Below are 18,723 nucleotides of genomic sequence, written 5' to 3'. Positions count from 1 at the left end.
AAAGGTGATTTACATATATACCCGAGGTGGTGGGTATCCAAAGTTCGGCCCGGCCGAACTTAACGCCTTTTTACCTTTTTTCTTAGCGATCAAAAAATACTGGGTTGTAGTTTTGCTCATCACTCTAAATATTATTTTTAATTTAACCTCTTGGAGAGATCACTTTCGGACATGAGGTGATGATAACACTCATCTTTAAACATTTCCACATTATTTTGAAAACTTGTAGTTTTGAGATTTCTTAGACTCATGCCAAGAAGTTGTGAGCTATTTCTGCATTATGTGATTTAATATGTTTTTGACCTTGATCTCTGGCAAGTATATAAGAGCTGATATGAGTTTATGGAAAATGACATGTTTGAATGCAGAAAAATTGCTATAAATTCAATTCGCATGAGACCATTCTTCAGTAATCGACATTGTGCATTAGACAGCACAACAAGGAATATCGCCCGAAGAACAGGAAGTACCTATTGGTCGTTAGGAGTAAAATGAGGAGTTTGCTTCTAGTCGTTGCTCTCTTAGGAGTTTTAAGCAGCGTGGCAACTGTGGATGAAGAGGGTTCCAACTATGCTTATAATATGAAGCATGCCAAGGAAATTTTCGATTCCATGAACAAAGAGGAGAAGCCCTGCTGGAACTTTTACGAACACGCCTGTGGAAATTGGTCCACCGCATATGAAAATGATAGACAAAAATACACCTCGGTGCTTGAAAAGATAAACTATGACGTGAGCATGGATTTAATTCATTTCATGGAAGATACCCGTTTGACCGATAAACCGAAGTTTGTGCAAAAGGCCCATGACTTTTATACGTCCTGTAGCCAAGAATACGAATTTGATTCGTTGGTCTATATGAAGTGGTTGGAGGAACATGAAGGTTTAAAATGGACTTTGCTAACACCCCCTAATGATAGCAATACCAAATTTGATTGGGTCCATACTCTGGCCACATTCCGCAAATATGGCATGAATGGTGTTTTCATCCAGGAAATGTTGTATCCCAAGGACGAAGATGCTACGAAAACTGTTGTTGGTATAAGCAAATTTAAGCAACCCTACGGATTCGATTCGATTGCTGCATACGAAATCGAGGAAATAAATAAAACTTTTATTTATCCTGCCGATGTCAAGCCTGTAGTAGAGTTTTACGACGAAATCCATGACTTTGAGGAACTGTTGACCAAATTGGACGAGCTGAAAGAGGTGGAGCATAAAAAGAAATTGATGACTGCTAAAGACTTACTTGGGCCATGGTATAAGAGATATCTTGAAATTGTTCTCGATTTGGAATCGCTCAACCCCGACCATGAGGTTTTCATTAGTGATAGGCTTTATTTGGACTCTTTGGATGCACTACTCAAGGAATACGATGACCAATTTCTTTCACGTTATTTGGAAGTGAAATTTTTGATCTATTTACGTTATAATTTTAAACGCACCTCGGACGAGGATTGCATTAAATTGACACGGGGCCTTATGCCAATGGCCATGCATTGGATTTACGAACAATTGCATCCCGAATTGGAACAGGAAATTCCGTTTGTGAACGAGATGTTTGAAGGTGTCTTAAAGTATGCCAAGGAAGCTTTGCATTCGGACAAAAGCGGCATGGTAACACCTGCGTCGCTCACAAAGTTCGAAAAAATGCACTTCAAGTTAGGCAATTTACCTCGCGTCGATTCCATCCAGGTTTTGGAATCCTTTTACAGCAATTTAACTTTAGTAAATACCGATTACTATGGCAATAACTTGAAATTGTTGGGATTCTATTTCAAAGTCTACCACACCTCCACGTCCTTTGCGGAGATTAAGAATATCAATCAATATTTCAATGAGACCGAACATTATGAAACTGCCACGGATGTGCGTCCGACTTATATGGCGGCCTCTAATCTCATCGTAGTCCCAAGTGAGCTTTTGCGGGCACCCATCTATCATTGGGGCCACAACAAGTTCTTCAAACAAAGCTCTTTGGGAACCATCATGGCCTACTACATTTTTTCTGCACTCGAAGGGAAAGAGTTTAGCACCGACGAAGTAACCAAAGTTGCTGGCATTGGCAGTTTCCATAGTTCGTATAAATTCATCTTTTCGTCAAAGCCCGAGGAAATGAAAGAGTATCAGGCCATTACAAAATTGATGGACATGCCTTTGGAGAAGGTGTTCTTTTTGAACGCTGCCCAATTTTATTGTGAGTGGTTAGGTAGCGCGGATACTGTGAATAGCTATGTCACGTATTTGACTGAGTTCTCTGATACATATGATTGCAAATTGAATGCCTTCCTAAAAGTGTTTCAGTAAAATATTTGACTATGAAAGCATCTAATAAAGAAATTTTCAAATACGATTTACGTTCAATAATCAATTTGTTCTATCCATAATAGGGATACATACATACATTAAGACCTTTCCATATGCAATGGTAATATCTGTCTATTGTTATCTCGCGACACTCGACGTGAAACTTAGTACAGATTATTGTTTTTTTTTATACCCTCCACCACAGGATGGGTGTATCCAAATCCAGTCATTCCGTTTGTAACACCTCGAAATATCGATCTGTGATCCCATAAAGTGAATATATTCTGGATCGTCTGAGTCGATCTAGACATATCCGTCCGTCCGTCTGTCGAAATCACGATAGTGGTCGAACGCGTAAAGCTAGCCGCTTGAAATTTTGTACAAATACTCAATATTGATGTAGGTGATTGGGGATTGCAAATGGGCCATATCGGTTCAGATTTCGATATAAACCGATCTCCCGATTTGACTTCTTGAGCCTCTGGAAGCCACACTTTTTGTCCGGTTTAGCTACAACTTTGCACATCGTCTTCTGTTATGACTTCCGATAGCTATACCAAGCACGGTTTAAATCGGTCTTTAACCTGATATAACTCCCATATAAACCGATCTCCCCGATTTTACTTCCACAAGATTTGGCTGAAATTTTGCATATTGTGTTCTGTTATGACTTCCCACAAAAATTTTGCATACAGTGTTCTGTTATGACTCTCAACAACTGCACCCAGTACGGTACAATTCGGTCTATAACTAGATATAGCTCCCATATTTTAGCAGAATCCTTGGTAGTGGGTTCCCAAGATTCGGCCCGGCCGAACTTAGAACGCTTTTACTTGTTTTATATTCGATAATCATATTCGTGCCAAAGGCCTGTGCAAGACCATTTATTCTTCAGTGTCATTCCGTCTAGAGAAGTCTTGAAATACAATTTCATGTGAGTTCAGTGTTCACGAGTTCAGCAAAAGCGGTTACCAGTGAATGATTTAGTGCAGAGCTTTGATTCGTACCTTACTCTCGAATACCTTTCATTGGAGTTCTATGTGGCCCCGATCGGTCCACTTTTTATTTCGGACGGTTTTGACCTAGATACTTGGATCCAATTTTTAATATCAAATTAATACTCTTCTCTCGAATACCTTTCATTGGGGACCTATTTTGTACCGATTGGTAAATTTTTTATTTTGCACAGTACTCTTGGGATACGCCTTAATTACTTGGAACCAATTTTTGACACCATTTTCGTATTCTACTTCTTAAAACCTTTGAACTTGAATCCCGTACTGTCCCGATCAGCCCACTTTGATTTTTGGGGTGGTTTTGGGCTTTGGACGGCTCGCTCGGTACTTGGACCCAATTTTAAATATCATATTTATACTCTACACCCAAATACCTTTTACTTAAGTCCCATATTGTCCCGATCGGTCAAGGTCTACTTTTTATTTCATATCATATTTCCCAAAGCGGTAAAAGTGTCCCGTTGGATGAGCGGTAAAAGTGTCCGACACTTGGAGTGACATTTTTGTGCCAAGTTCGTATTCTACTCTTAAATACCTTTCATTTGATACCCATATTGTCCCAACCGGTTAACATGTCCGTTCGAGTGGGTTTTGGGATGGGGCGTCCCAGCAGGTTATTTGACCAAAAAATTTTATACCAATTTCGAGTTTTTGGAGTGGCATACAAAATTTTGTTTAAATCGGTGCGCTCATTTTTGAGATCTGGCGTTTTTGAAAATAAATGTAAGGGGGATGGGTCACCCCCGCCAACTAAAGATCTTTTAGTGAAATACCATGCTACGAAAATAGTATATCGCTTGACTAACAGTTTAACAACATAAGTGCCTCTATCTGAATCCCATATGGTCTTTATTGGTCTACGAATTTAAGTTTGGATGTAAGGTGTACTCCATTCTTAAAATACTTCATTTCAGTCCGATAGTCTCATGATGTCTGATTTAGTGGTGTTTTCGGGGGAGAAGTGGTCCTCCAGATACTTGGCCCTGAAAAAATATCAGCATCGTGCTCTTCTCTCAAATACCATTTATTTAAACCCCATATTGCCATTGGCTTAAGAGGAGTTTACAGGATGAGGCGTCCCCCAAAACACATGGCCACAAAATAGGTTAACAAATTCGTTTTCTAATCTCCAATACCTTTCATTTGAGTCACATAATGGCAAGGTCGAACAATTTTTTCCCTTTGGTGGTGTTTTGGGAAAGGGATGATGCCCCAAATACATGGTCCTACATTTGGATATCAAATTCGTATTCTACTCGCAAATACTTTAATTTGAGCCCCATATTGCAATGGTCACCAAAAAATTGCTGTTTGTGGGGCATTTTGGGAAAGGGGTAGACCCCCAGAAAATTGGTCCCGAAAATGGGTATAAATTCTTGTTCTACCCCCAATACCTTTTATTTAAGCTTCAAATTGTCATGGTCGGTAAATATGCCCGATTTAGGGGTGTTTTGGGGTGTGGGGTGGTTCCCCAAATTCTAAGCCCTGAAAATATATCAGCAACGTGCTCTATTCTCATATATCTATAAATCATTTATTTGAACCCCATATTGCCATTGCCCTCAAAATCTTATATATAAAAATCAATTGTTTGTTTGTATGTTTGTGTGTTCCTTATAGACTCAGAAACGGTTGAACCGATTTTCTTGAAATTTTCACAGATGGTGCATAATGATCCTGTGGTGAAAATAGGGTACTACATTTTTTGATATCTGAAGGGGGGGAGGGGGGGGGGGGCTCCCCCTTACCCTAATTTTCAGAATCGCCAGATCTCGGAGATGGGTGGTGAAATTTAAGCGAAATTTTGTGTGCTCTCATATAGTACCCTAAAAATAAAAATTTGGTATCCAAATTTCGGATGGGGTACCTAGGGGGACCGCCCCACCCTAAAACCTACCAAACATATGTTTAGACCAATCACAACAATATGGGACTCAAATGAAATGTATTTAGGATAAGAAAACGTATCTGATATCTAATTGTTGAACCAAGTGCTAGGGGGACCACCCCAGGCCCAAAAACATCCTTAAATCGGACATATTTAGCGACCATGGCAATATGGGACTCAAATGAAAGGTATTTGCAAGTAGAATAAGTATCTGATATCCAAATGTGGGACCACGTTTCTAGGGGGTGGACCCCTTCCCCAAAACACCCCCAAACAGGACTTATTTACTGACCATGGGAATATGGGGCTTAAAAAAAAGGTATTTGAGTGTAGAATTAGAATCTGATATCCAAATATGGGACCAATGTTTGGGGGGCCGCCTCTCCCCAAAGGGGACAAATGTACGACCATAGCCACATGGGGCTCAAATGAAAGGTCTTTGGGAGTAAAGCACGAATCTGATATCAATATTTGGGAAAAGTGTCTATGGGACCACCCCACCCCCACAACACAACCCAAATAGTAAGTATTTGCTGACTTTTGCCATATAAGGCTCAAATAAGAGGGTTTTTAGAGTGGAACACGAATCCGATATATATTTTCAAGGTCAACTCACTGAGTGGTCGCCCTTCCCCCAATACACCCTCCAAGCCGGTCATGTTTGCCGACTATGGAAATATCGGGCTCAAATTAAAGGTATTTGGGAGTAGACCACGTATCTGATATCAACATTAGGAACCAACTGTCTAGCCGACGTCCCATCACCATAACAACCGCGGGCCCGGGTCAGCTACAATAGTTGTGTATCAAATTCGATTTCTAATCTCATTTAAATTCCTTATTGAAAAAGTCAGCAAATATGTCCGGTTTGGGGTATTGGCCCTAAAAACTATAAATATTTAGTTCCACTCTCTTTAAGACCCAAATTGTTCTGGGTGAGCAAGTACGTCCTATTTGGGGGTTGTAATGGTGGTGGGACGTCCGCTAGACAGTTGGCCCCTAATGTTGATATCAGATACGTGGTCTACTCCCACTTACCTTTAATTTGAGCCCCATATTTTCATAGTCGGGAAACATGACCGGCTTGGAGGGTTTATTGGGGGAAGGGCGACCACTCAGTGAGTTGACCTTGAAAATATATATCGGATTCGTGTTCCACTCTAAAAACCCTCTTATTTGAGCCTTATATGGCAAAAGTCAGCAAATACTTACTATTTGGGTTCACCACCCTTCAGATATCAAAAATTGTAGTACACTGTTTTCACCACGGGATCATTATGCACCATCTGTGAAAATTTCAATAAAATCGGTTCAGACGTTTCTGAGTCTATAAGGAACACATATACAAACAAGCAAACAAACCTACAAACAAACACAAATTGATTTTTATATATCAGAAGACTAGCCGAAGTGGGCCCGCTCCGCTGCGCCTTCTTTTACATCATATGGAACAAAATTACTTTTGAATATTTATTTTCGACAATTAAATAGCTTTTAGTGAAGTACCATGCTTCGAAAATATTATGTGTATATAGCTTGACTAACAGTATAAACATAAAGGGTGATTTTTTTGAGGTTAGGATTTTCATGCATTAGTATTTGACAGATCACGTGGGATTTCAGACATGGTGTCAAAGAGAAAGATGCTCAGTATGCTTTGACATTTCATCATGAATAGACTTACTAACGAGCAACGCTTGCAAATCATTGAATTTTATTACCAAAATCAGTGTTCGGTTCGAAATGTGTTCATTCACCGTAACGTTGCGTCCAACAGCATCTTTGAAAAAATACGGTCCAATGATTCCACCAGCGTACAAACCACACCAAACAGTACATTTTTCGGGATGCATGGGCAGTTCTTGAACGGCTTCTGGTTGCTCTTCACTCCAAATGCGGCAATTTTGCTTATTTACGTAGCCATTCAACCAGAAATGAGCCTCATTGCTGAACAAAATTTGTCAAAATTTGAACACATTTCGAACCGAACACTGATTTTGGTAATAAAATTCAATGATTTGCACGCGTTGCTCGTTAGTAAGTCTATTCACGATGAAATGTCAAAGCATACTGAGCATCTTTCTCTTTGACACCATGTCTGAAATCCCACGTGATCTGTCAAATACTAATGCATGAAAATCCTAACCTCAAAAAAATCACCCTTTATAAATACCTTAATTTGCATCCCTTATGATCTTTATTGGTCTATGAATTCGTTTGGGTCTTGCCTTCGATGCCTTTCCCTCCTGCTTCGATTATGTCAGGGGAATTATCAGTCTGCTGCAATCCGCCAGACTTTAGCGATGTGGTAGATAGTTCCTCAGGCAAGTGTTCAGCAGCAACTGCTAAGTTTCTCCTGATTCCCCAACCCACCGCTTCTATAGACCTTCAGCTTAAACTTGCTAAATCCGTAGGACACAACCTCTTCAAACTTATTGAAGTCTGCGAGACAGCCAGAATTTTGTACGAATACTGCATGTCTCCGGTCACCATCAGCCTCATTCAATCTTCCAGTCGGTGGTTTAAAAATTTGGATTACATTCCCTTAGTCTTCCAAGTATCGCTTCAGGATCTGAGGGAATCCTTATAATCCAAGCATGCGCCGTTGGTCGAGAAGGAATATCTTCCTTCTTGACTAAATCTAGTGCTGGCCAGATCTCACCAATCTTTTTTAGCGCACAACGATACATTTCAATTGATCTTTGATTCCCGAAGGCAATTGGTCTGTATCGGCCTCGATGCCAACCTGCATCGTCACAAACTGGAGGAGACTCAAGAAATTTCGCAAGGACATCGGAGTATACTGATGACAATCCATTGACTATCCGACTCCAATTATTCCTAGGTAGGTACCGACATTAGGAAAGGTTCTGGGACCCATCTTACTATTGTTCGCCCTATTTGTTTTAGGCATGGGATGCCCTCCATGTGACCGCAGCCTTTGGCTGACCGAAGTTTCCAAATCTAGACGTGCAGTCTTTGGGGTAGCCCAATTAAGGGAATCTCTCTCCCTATTAGTGAAAGTTTTGGGATCATTCGCACCAAGTCTCTCAATAAAGAAGAATCTGGATTTACCTGGAGTTGAGTACCTTACTTCTGTCCTCAACCTGTCTTTGAACACTCTTATAGTTCCCGATGTCTGGGAAATGGGCAGAGTGATCCCGCTACAGAAGCCTGGAAAGGACCCGAGTTTGGGGGAGTCGTACAGACAGATCTCCTTTCTCTCACCAGTAGCAAAGACGATTGAGGCATTACTCCTCCCGCGCCTCGTAGGAGAATTTCCATTCGCTGTTCATCAACATGGATTTCGAAGACTGCATAGCACAACAACAGCTTTGCATGTTTGCCAGCACACATTTGCCCTGGCTTCAGTCAGCCTAGGCCATGTGATAGGACGGTCCTCGTGGCACTGGACCTATCGAAGGCATTCAACACGGTCAGCCATGCCAGACTAACGCCAACACGTCCCTCCAACCAGACCTGAAACGCTGGGTCGCGAATTATCTGTGTCCAGTCATTTGTGAAATTTAGGGATAAGAAGTCGAAGCACCGTAGAGTGAAACGGGGAGCTCCCCAAGGTGGGTGATATCCCCAGCACTGTTTTACCTCTACCTATCCTCCATTCCACCCCTCCAGACGGCATAGAGATCGTACAATATAATATGCGGACGATTGCATGGCATCAGGCCCCCCACCTATTGTTGATATCTGCGATAGGTTGCACGTGTACCTCAACGAACTTGCCTCATATTTTGCTGCAAGAAATCTGAAGATATCTGCCACCAAATCTTCAGCCACATTGTTCACTACAAATACGCGTGAGGTGAATACTGAGCTGACTGTGATGGTCGATGGAGAAATGATTCCGACCATCAAGTGTCCCAAAATACTTGGTGTCACATTTGACAGTTCCTACACTTTCTCCCCACATGCTACAGCAATCTGCAATAAAGTCAAAAGTAGAACAAGGTCCTCAAGTCACTCACTGGCAGCACTTGGGGTGCAGACCAAGAAACCTTGTTGACCACATACAAATCAATTGGCCGGTCTGTGGTAAGTTATGCAGCGTCAGTGTGGTCTCGTCAGCTTTGTGACACACAGTGGAATAAAATTCAGATCTGTTAGAATGCCGCTCTCTGAACTGCGACGGGCTGTCTCCTCAGTTCTCATGTGGACCAACTCCATCAGGAAACAAAGATCCTACCAGTGCGAAGACATAACTACATGCTGTATTAGCAATACCTTTTGGGTTGTTATCGTAGAGACCATCCAAATCATCATATTGTGTATAGATATCCACCGCCGAGGAGGTAGATCTACATGATCTAGAGCGTGAGGTTCAGCGTTACAAGAGAGAACCTCTAGATCAAGCGGCATATAAAGAAGGTCTAAACAACATTCATGCAGACACGGTAGCAGATGCGGTAAATGGCTACAGGGTGAATGTAGTCTTTAGGAAACGACCGCCTCTTATTGCACCTGAAGAAATTGACCTCCCTCGGCAAACCAGAGTAGTTCTGGCTCAATTACGTTCCGGTAGATGCAGCCGCCTCAACTCCTACAGAGCAAGGATTGATGCCGACGTGTAAGATGTATGTCCCGATTGTAACCAGGGACCGCACGATACACGTCCCATGTTTAACTGCCCAGCCAGACCCACTCGACTCGGACCTAGATCCTCGGACGTACCCCATCTTAGTCGCAGAGTTCCTGGGTCTTAAGACTCAACAGAATCAAGCAGCCGAAAGATAGAACACAAGAAACTGCTACAACAACAACAACCATATAGCATTATAGGTATGGCAAATGCAGTATATACCCAATGCATGACGCGCGGTCCAAACCCCCAACTTTTCCCAATGGCTCACTTGCAGGTGTATGGGACAAAAGTTGCCTTTCTTACCCTTTTCAAAATGTTAGATTTGAAGTTCAATTTAATGTCCAACAAAACTCCCAGGTAAATGGAATATTCTTTCCTCCCAAGTAGAGAGGTGTCATTGTAGGTTACTTGTATCTCCGGTTGGATAGCACTTCTTCTGTCCTGCATGGATTTATGCATACACCACTTTCGGTAGTACACTTCGCTGTCGCACGTAGAGCTTCCTGAAGTATACCTATAAGACTGCCGGGAAACTTTCCCTTTCTCTTCCCTTAACTGCAATTGCCACGTCATCAGCATCAGAGGCTTTCTTCTGCTGACCCATTTTTTAGATCTGCAGATCCCAAGCCGTAATACATATTTTAGTAAGCAAGTTATTGATAAACTTTCTTACGGTAATGTGTATGCCTAGAAACTACAGCTCCTTCTTGTTTGACGTCGGTTTTACATTATTGTATGCACCTTTAATGTCAAGAAATGCTACCAATGGTGCATTCCTTGACGGCGAAAGAACTCTCTATGTAGACAACTAGGATACCTGGTTCGAGTCTTAAGGACAAGGTCGAACCTATTCTTTCTTCGCATGCCTATAATGTGTCTAGGCCACCGCCCTTCCACGGAAAACCAACACGGTTTATTGAAAGGCTTGGTGCGAATGATCCTAAGACTCTCACTTATAGTGAGAGAGACTCCCTAAATTGGGCTCGGGAATTTGCTGCACAGGCTACCCCAGATCTAGATTCGGAAATTGCACCGCAATCTTTCAGCCACCTACTGGAAGATTGGTAGATTGGATGAGGCTGATAGTGATGAGACATGCAGTATTCGCACTAAAGTCCGGCTGTCTCGCAGACTTCAACAAGTCTGAAGGGGTTGCGTCCTACGGATTTAACAAGTTGAAACTGAAGGTCTATAGAAGCGAAGGGGTTGGGGAATCAGGAGATGACTCAGCAGTTGTTGCTGAACACTTGCCTGAGGAACTATCTACCATATCGCTAAAGTCTGGCGAATTGCAGGAGATTGAAAATCCCCCAGCCACAATTGAGACAGGATGGGATGGCATCGTAACCGGACCCGACAAGCCCTGTGTGGGTGGGTCATCCAGTTGGACTGGGTTGAAGGTGTGCGCCAGCGGGGAAGCACGGAACTCAAAAAGTACTTCGACAGCAGCAGCTAGTGAAGCATCTAAGGAGGAATCGTCCACACCGCAAGTGTCCAGTGGCCTGAGGAAGAGTGGTTCCACAGCTTTCTCACCTGCCCCTGGATGCGTACGGAAGTTCTGAATCCTGACTATGACCCGGTTTCTACAGATAAATCTTCACCATTGTAAGGCCGCTTCGGCGGCACTAAAGATCCTCCTGATGGCTGGGGGATTTGATATGGTTCTTATCCAAGAACCATGGGTGTGGAGGAATGGTTCGTGGACTAAGAATTCCGAGATTTAAACTACTCAAGGGTACGGCGAATGGGAGACAAGGAGCCTGTATTCTTGCAAAGAGTATTCTGAATGTTTTTCTACTTCCGTCGCTAAGCACTAAAGATTTAATAGTAGCCACGGGAGGCCACCGTAGCGCAGAGGTTAGCATGTCCGCCTATGACGTTGAACGCCTGGGTTCGAATTCTGTCGAGACCATCAGGAAAAATTTTCAGCGGTGGTTTTCCCCTCCTAACGCTGGCAACATTTGTGAGGTACTATGTCATGTAAAACTTCTCTCCAAAGAGGTGTCGCACTGCGGCACCTCGGCTTTACAGAAGAGAGGCCGATTGGGATAAATTTCGGCACAAATTCTGCACGTCTATCCCCTCTAGACCAGAAAAGAAAGTGAAAACTACCAACGATATAGACATATTGGTCAAGTTTTGACACCTTTAAGTCGCCAGGCCCTGATGATGCATCACCGGTTAAATTACAAGCTGTGCCTGAAAAACTGGTACCCTGTTTTACGGATACTCTGCTTGTATCAGAATGTCCTGTGGGATGGGGATGGAGGGACACGAAGGTAATTTTCATTGTGAAAGTAGGAAAACCCTACCACACGAAGGCGAAAGATTATGTCCCATTAATCTGTCATCCTGTTGATAGAAACATATCTTAGAAAACAGATCCCTGGTGATTTCCTGTCGCGGCAGCAGCATGCATATAGTAAAGGCAAATCGACTGAAACAGCCATTCACGACCTAGTCGGCTACATAGAGGGTTCTCTCGCTGTCAAGGAATATACAATGGTAGCATTTCTTGACATTGAAGGTGCATTCAATAATGTAAAACCGACGTAAATCATGAAGGAGTTGGAGTTTCTAGGTATCAACTCTTCTGTAAGAAAGTTTATTTATAACATGCTACGGCCTGATACCACCACCGCAGCTGTTGGGCCTTTGGAGTCCATTCTAAGCCTACTCTCGGACTCTAATGGATACCTCTACCGAAGCTATCCTTAAGTGACTTGAAATGTTCTTCCAAATATGAGTTACAGGAAAATTTTTGCAGAGCGAAACAACGACACATTCACTTCACTCAACGGTTTATTCATGGTAAAATATTATCAGATTTTATTTTGGATAGATTTTTTTAGTTATCCCAATCAGACCATCTTAACCAACGATCCTTTGCGTCGCATCTCCCTTGAATTCAATAAGTTTTACAACCTTATTGATCTATCTGAAAGCCGTGAATCAATAAAAAGAAATTGAATATTATACTTAAGCAGTGTTTAAGTGTCAATAATGACGTGGCAATTACAGTTAAGGTAAAGTTTCCCAGCACTCTTATAGGTATACTTCAGGAAGCTCTACGTGCAACAGCGAAGTGGACTACCGAAAGTGGTATATGCACAAATCCATGCAGGACAGAAGTAGTGCTATTCAACCGGAGATACAAGTAACCTACAGTGGCACCTCTCTACTTGGGGGGAGAGAATATTCCATTTACTTGGGTGTTTTGCTGGACAGGAAATTGAACTTCAAATCTAAAATTTTGGAAAGGGTAAGAAAGGCAACTCTTGCCCCATACACCTGCAAGAGAGTCATTGGGAAAAGTTGGGGTTGCCATACCTATATTGCTATATGGTTGTTGTTGTTGTAGCAGTTTCTTGTGTTCTATCTTTCGGCTGCTTGATTCTATTGAGTCTTAAGACCCAGGAACTCTGAGACTATGATGGGGTACGTCCACAGGGATGTTGAATTTCGTAGAAATTGGTTCAGATTAAGATTTAGCTTCCGTAAGCTTTCTATTGCTTTCTACAAACTTCTTTTGATCTACGTTTTACATATATATTCACTTCACTGGTGTAGGATACTTACTTACGTAAAATTCGCTCATATCATGGTGCATTTTTATATATCGGACTAGTCCTTAGTTATAGCTGTCGTGTTTGCTAAGTACAGACGAAACCGCTTAACTAAAAACCAATTTGGTGAAAATCCCGTTTTAGTGAGCTTCATGGAAAGAATTAGTAAATGTTGGTGTTACTCAATGCAATTGAATTCGCTTTAGTGAAAATTGCTCAACTGAAAATAGTGGTAAACTAAAAAGTTTTTAAACCCCGAATTCGGGTTTTATATGAAACTCCCAAACTCAAATCGAATAAGTACAAAAGTTATTTCTATAGGGAACTTTCTAGATTTTAATAATTCGCGTCATTCATAAGATTTGCAAAAACATATTTTGATATATCGCTTATCATTATCTCTGACCTTTATAGAGTTCTACTGAGCTTTGCCTTTTTAAACTCGCATTATTTCATTCATAATTACGATGACTTGAAAATTCGCTTGCACTTATGCATATACCGTTTAACTGAAAACTTATTTCACTTATGAGGCCTACGCTAAACTGAAAATTACGGATAAGTGAATCCAAATTGAGGCATTTTTTGGTATTTCACTTATCCCTGTTTGACTGCACATTAAATATTTACTGCTGTATAATTTCATATACAATCAAGAGGAGCTTATTGACCCCTTGGAGAGATCAGTTTCAGACACAGATTAGAGAAATTGCAATATGAATTGGCGGTTTTAATTATTTGACATAATTTGTTAATCTTGCAGTTATAAAATTGATCAAAATTTATTTTATACAGTTTATAAATGTTTTGAAATAATTTTGACCTTGACTTCTGGAAATTATAGAACCACTGATATGGTAATGGAAAGCCTAATGTTTGAGAGTTGAAAAATGCTATAAATTCAAATCACACGAGGACATTTTTCAGTAATCGATAAAGTGCATTAAGCAGCGCAACGAGGCTTAGCGTTCAAACAAAAGGAGTAGCAACAATTAGTCGTTAGGTGCAAAATGAGGACATTGCAGCCGTTGCTTCTACTCGTGGCTCTTCTAGGAGTCGCAAGCTCTGAAACATCTGTGGAACAAGGAGGAGCCAATTATGACTTAAATGTGGAGCATGCAAAGGAAATGTTCGCCATCATTGACAAAAATGAAAAGCCCTGCTGGAACTTTTTCAACTACGCTTGTGGAAATTGGTCCGCAAACTTCAAAAGTGATTCAGGAGGTCACACTTCGGTCTATGAAAAAATAAACTATGACGTGAACGTGGAATTTATTCAGTTTATGGAAAACGCCAGTTTGAGCGATATGCCGGAATTTGTGAAAAAGGCCCATGACTTCTATACATCCTGCACTCTAGAGTACGAATTTAAATCGCTGCCCTATATGAAGTGGTTGGAGGAACATGAAGGTTTGAAATGGGCTTTGTTGACACCTATTAGTGACGACAACACCCATTTTGATTGGGTACATGCTTTGGCCACATTCCGCAAATATGGCATGAATGGTATTTTTATCAACGAAATGTTGTATCCCAAGGACGCAGAAGCTTCGAAGACAATTGTCGGCATAAGCAAGTTTAGACCAACCTACGGCTTAGATCTGTTTTGGGACTATGAATTCGAGGCTTTAAATCAGACTTTAAGTTATTCTGCGGGCATAAGGCATCTGGTAGATTTCTTTACAGAAATCCATGACTTTGAAGAACTGTTGGCCAAATTGGACGAGCTTAAAGAGGTGGAGCAGGATAAGAAATTGATGATGACTAAAGATATGCCTTTTCTATGGTTAAAAAAATATCTTAAAATTGTTCTCGATCTGGAATCGGTCAATCCAGACCTCCAGATTTACATAAGTGATATGCTCTATTTGGAGTCTTTGGATGCCCTCCTCAAGGAATACGATGACAAATTTCTTTCCCGTTACTTGGAACTAAAATTTTTGGCCCATTTGTTTTATAATTATAAACGTACCTCAGCCAAGGCTTGTATTGAATCGACACGGGGTCTAATGCCAACGGCAATGCATTGGATTTATGAGCAATTGCACCCCGAATTGGAGCAGGAGATTCCGATGGTGTATGAAATGTTTGAAAGAGTCTTAAAACTTTCAAAAGAAACACTGCTTTTGGATAAAAGCGGCGTCGTTACACCTACTGTTCTCTCAAAGTTCGACAAACTGCATTTCAAGATCGGCAATTTACCTCGCGTGGACACCATCAAAGTCTTGGAATCATTCTACAGCAATCTTACTTTAGTCAATACCGATTACTATGGCAATCACTTGAAGTTGTTGGAATTCTATTTCAAAGTCTACCACACCTCCACGTCCTTTGCGGAGATCAAGAATATCAATCAATACTTTAATAAAACCGAACATTATGATACTGCCGCTGATGTTCATCCCATTTATTTGGCGGCCTCTAACCTCATCATAGTTCCCAGTGAGCTTTTGAGAGCCCCCCTATATCACTGGGGCTACAACGAGTTCTTCAAACAAAGCTCTTTGGGCACCATCATGGCCTACTACATTTATTCTGCTCTCGATGTTAACAGTCTTAGCAGAACCGATTTGGAGAAAGTGGCTGGCATTGGCAGTTTCTACACCTCTTATAATTTAATTTTCCCAGCAAAGCCGGAGCATGTAAATGAGTACCAGGCCATTACTAAGTTGATGGATATGCCTTTGGAGCAGGTCTTCTTTTTAAACGCTGTGCAATATTATTGTGAATGGTTGGGCAGCGCTGATGCATTAAATAGCTATGTCATGTTATTGCCCGAATTCTCGACTACATTTGGTTGCAAATTGAATAGCTTTCTGAAAGTGTTTCGGTAAATAATTTATAAAAACAAAAATTGCAAACACTCTACACTATGTCCAATTATTTATTAATTCATTGATCAATGCATAATACTCCATAATCAGCGAGGGGTTTTTATCTAAAATCTAAAACGATATAGGCTATGTCTTAGTCTGTCTGTAGTTATCGCGTGGCAGGCTCTAAACGAAAGATTTTTGCTTTTTATCAGGTAAATTTTGAAGCTGGTCCCATATTGCCCGATTTCTTAACTTGTGAACTCCGGTCCATCCACCCATTCGGTAGAAATTTACACAATGGCAATTGTTATGAAGTTCAACAGATGGTCCAATTCGGTATCGAATTAACTTCTCAAGCTTTTGGAATGCGCCATTCATATCCGATTTGGGCATTTTGCATGATTAGACTTTTACATTCGAGTCAAAAAAATTATATTATTCGCACTCAACCTCAAGTGTTGTCTCAGGTATCCGAGTGGAAACCCCTTCCATTCCTTCCTGGTTTCCTATCGTCGCCTCGATTATACCGTGATGGTATGAGCTGCTCTTATATGAGCATGGTATGAGCTGCTCCTGTTCTCTCATCACCTTATGTTTCATAGCCGCAATGGCTGGCTCACATTTAATCTGTATGTCAATGGGTGGAATATCTAGAATAGTCTCCAGTGCTCTTGTGGACGTGGTTCTCGACGATCCGCCTATGCCTTATATAACCAGTCGTGTAAACTTCTTTAAGGTGTTATTATCACATAAAAAGTCTTGGACTGGTGAAAAAGCTTGATATTTGGGTACCACATGTATTGAAAGAAATTCATTTAACAAACCGAATCAACGTTTGTGATATGCACCTTAACGCAATGAATTCGATCCGTTTTTAAAACGAATCATAGCTGGAGATGAAAAATACAACAACGTTAGTCGAAAACGATCATGGTCCAAGCATGGTGAACCAGTTAAAACCACTTCAAAGGCTGATATCCACCAAGAAGGTTATGCTGTCTGTTTGGTGGATCCTCCCCCTTACCCTAACTTTCAGAAACGCCAGATCTCGGAGATGGGTGGTGCGATTTAAGCGAAATTTTGTGTGCTCTAATATAGTACCCTAAAAATGAAAAATCGTAATCCAAATTTCGGATGGGGTATCTAGGGGGGTGCCCCACCCTAAAACCTACCAAACATATATTTAGACCAATCACGACAATATGGGACTCAAATGAAAGGAATTTAGGATAAAAAAACGTATCTGATATCCAATTGTCGGACCAAGTGCTAGGGGGACCACCCCAACCCCCAAAACACCCCTAATTCGGACATTTTTACCGACAATGGCAATATGGGATTCAAATAAAAGGTATTTGCGAGTAGAATACGAAACTGATATCCAAATGTGGGACCACGTTTCGGGGGTCCACCTCTTCCCCAACACACCCCCAAACAGGACTTATTTACTGACTATGGGAAAATGGGGCTTAAATTAAAGGTATTTGAATGTAGAATACGAATCTGATATCCAAATATGGGACCAAACGTTTGGGGGGCCGCCTCTCACTAAAAACATTCCCCAAAGGGGACAAATTTACGACCATACCAATATGGGGCTCAAATGAAAGGTCTTTGGGAGTAAAGCACGAATTTGATACCAATATTCGGGAAAAGTGTCTATGGGGCCACCCCACCCCCACAACACCACCCAAATAGTAAGTATTTTCTGACTATTGCAATATGAGGCTCAACAAGTAAAAAGGCGTTAAGTTCGGCCGGGCCGAACTTTGGATACCCACCACCTCGGGTATATATGTAAACCACATTTCATCAAAATCCTGTGAAAATAGCATACCTTATGTCCCATAGCAGTTATATCGAAATATGTTCCGATTTGGACCAAATTCTAATAAGTACGAGTCATTGTTCAATTGTGTATAACAAAATATTGGTCTTTTTAGTAGCTATATCTAAAAATAAACCGATTTGAACCATATACGACACGGATGTCGAAGAGCCTATCATAAGTCACTGTGTCAAATTTCAGTGACATGGGATTATAAATGCGCCTTTTATGGTGCCAAAAATTTAAATCGAGATATCGGTCTTCATTGCAGCTACATCCAAATCTGGACCGATCTGAGCCAAATTGACGAAGGATGTCGAAGGGCCAAACACAACTCACTGTCCCAAATTTCAGCAAAATCGGATAATAAATGTGGCTTTTATGGGCCTAAGACCCTAAATCGAAGGATCGGTCTATATGGGGGCTATATCAAGATATAGTCCGATATAGCCCATCTTCGAACTTCACCTGCTTATGGACAAAACAAGAATCTGTGCAAAATTTCAGCTCAATATTTCTATTTTTAAAGACTGTAGCGTGATTTCAACAGACAGACGGACAGACGATCGGACATGTCTAGATCGTCTTAGATTTTTACGCTGATCAAGAATATATATACTTAATAGGGTCGGAAATGGATATTTCGATGTGTTGCAAACGGAATGACAAAATGAATATACCCCCATCCTTCGGTGGTGGGTAT

At 41.2% G+C, this 18,723-nt stretch overlaps 2 protein-coding genes across 2 annotated transcripts; both read left to right on the top strand.

The window, feature by feature from the left end:
• Positions 1-491: 491 nt before the first annotated feature.
• LOC106094659 (neprilysin-1) lies at positions 492-2,306 on the top strand. The gene has a single exon (XM_013261893.2). The coding sequence runs from the start codon at positions 492-494 to the stop codon at positions 2,304-2,306; it is 1,815 nt and encodes a 604-aa protein (XP_013117347.2).
• A 12,080-nt stretch (positions 2,307-14,386) lies between these two features.
• LOC131996949 (endothelin-converting enzyme 1-like) lies at positions 14,387-16,210 on the top strand. Its single transcript, XM_059367152.1, has one exon. It carries the CDS (start codon positions 14,387-14,389, stop codon positions 16,208-16,210), a length of 1,824 nt encoding a protein of 607 aa, XP_059223135.1.
• The last annotated feature ends 2,513 nt before the right edge of the window (positions 16,211-18,723 follow it).

The sequence above is a fragment of the Stomoxys calcitrans genome, chromosome 4, assembly GCF_963082655.1.
Source record: "Stomoxys calcitrans chromosome 4, idStoCalc2.1, whole genome shotgun sequence".
Lineage (NCBI taxonomy): Eukaryota > Metazoa > Arthropoda > Insecta > Diptera > Muscidae > Stomoxys > Stomoxys calcitrans.
Note: the sequence above shows the minus strand (reverse complement) of the source record. Positions and strands in the feature narration are given on the sequence as shown.

Coding starts and splice junctions, on each gene's coding strand:
- LOC131996949 (XM_059367152.1), top strand. CDS start 14,387: ATGAGGACATTGCAGCCGTTGCTTCTACTCGTGGCTCTTCTAGGAGTC.
- LOC106094659 (XM_013261893.2), top strand. CDS start 492: ATGAGGAGTTTGCTTCTAGTCGTTGCTCTCTTAGGAGTTTTAAGCAGC.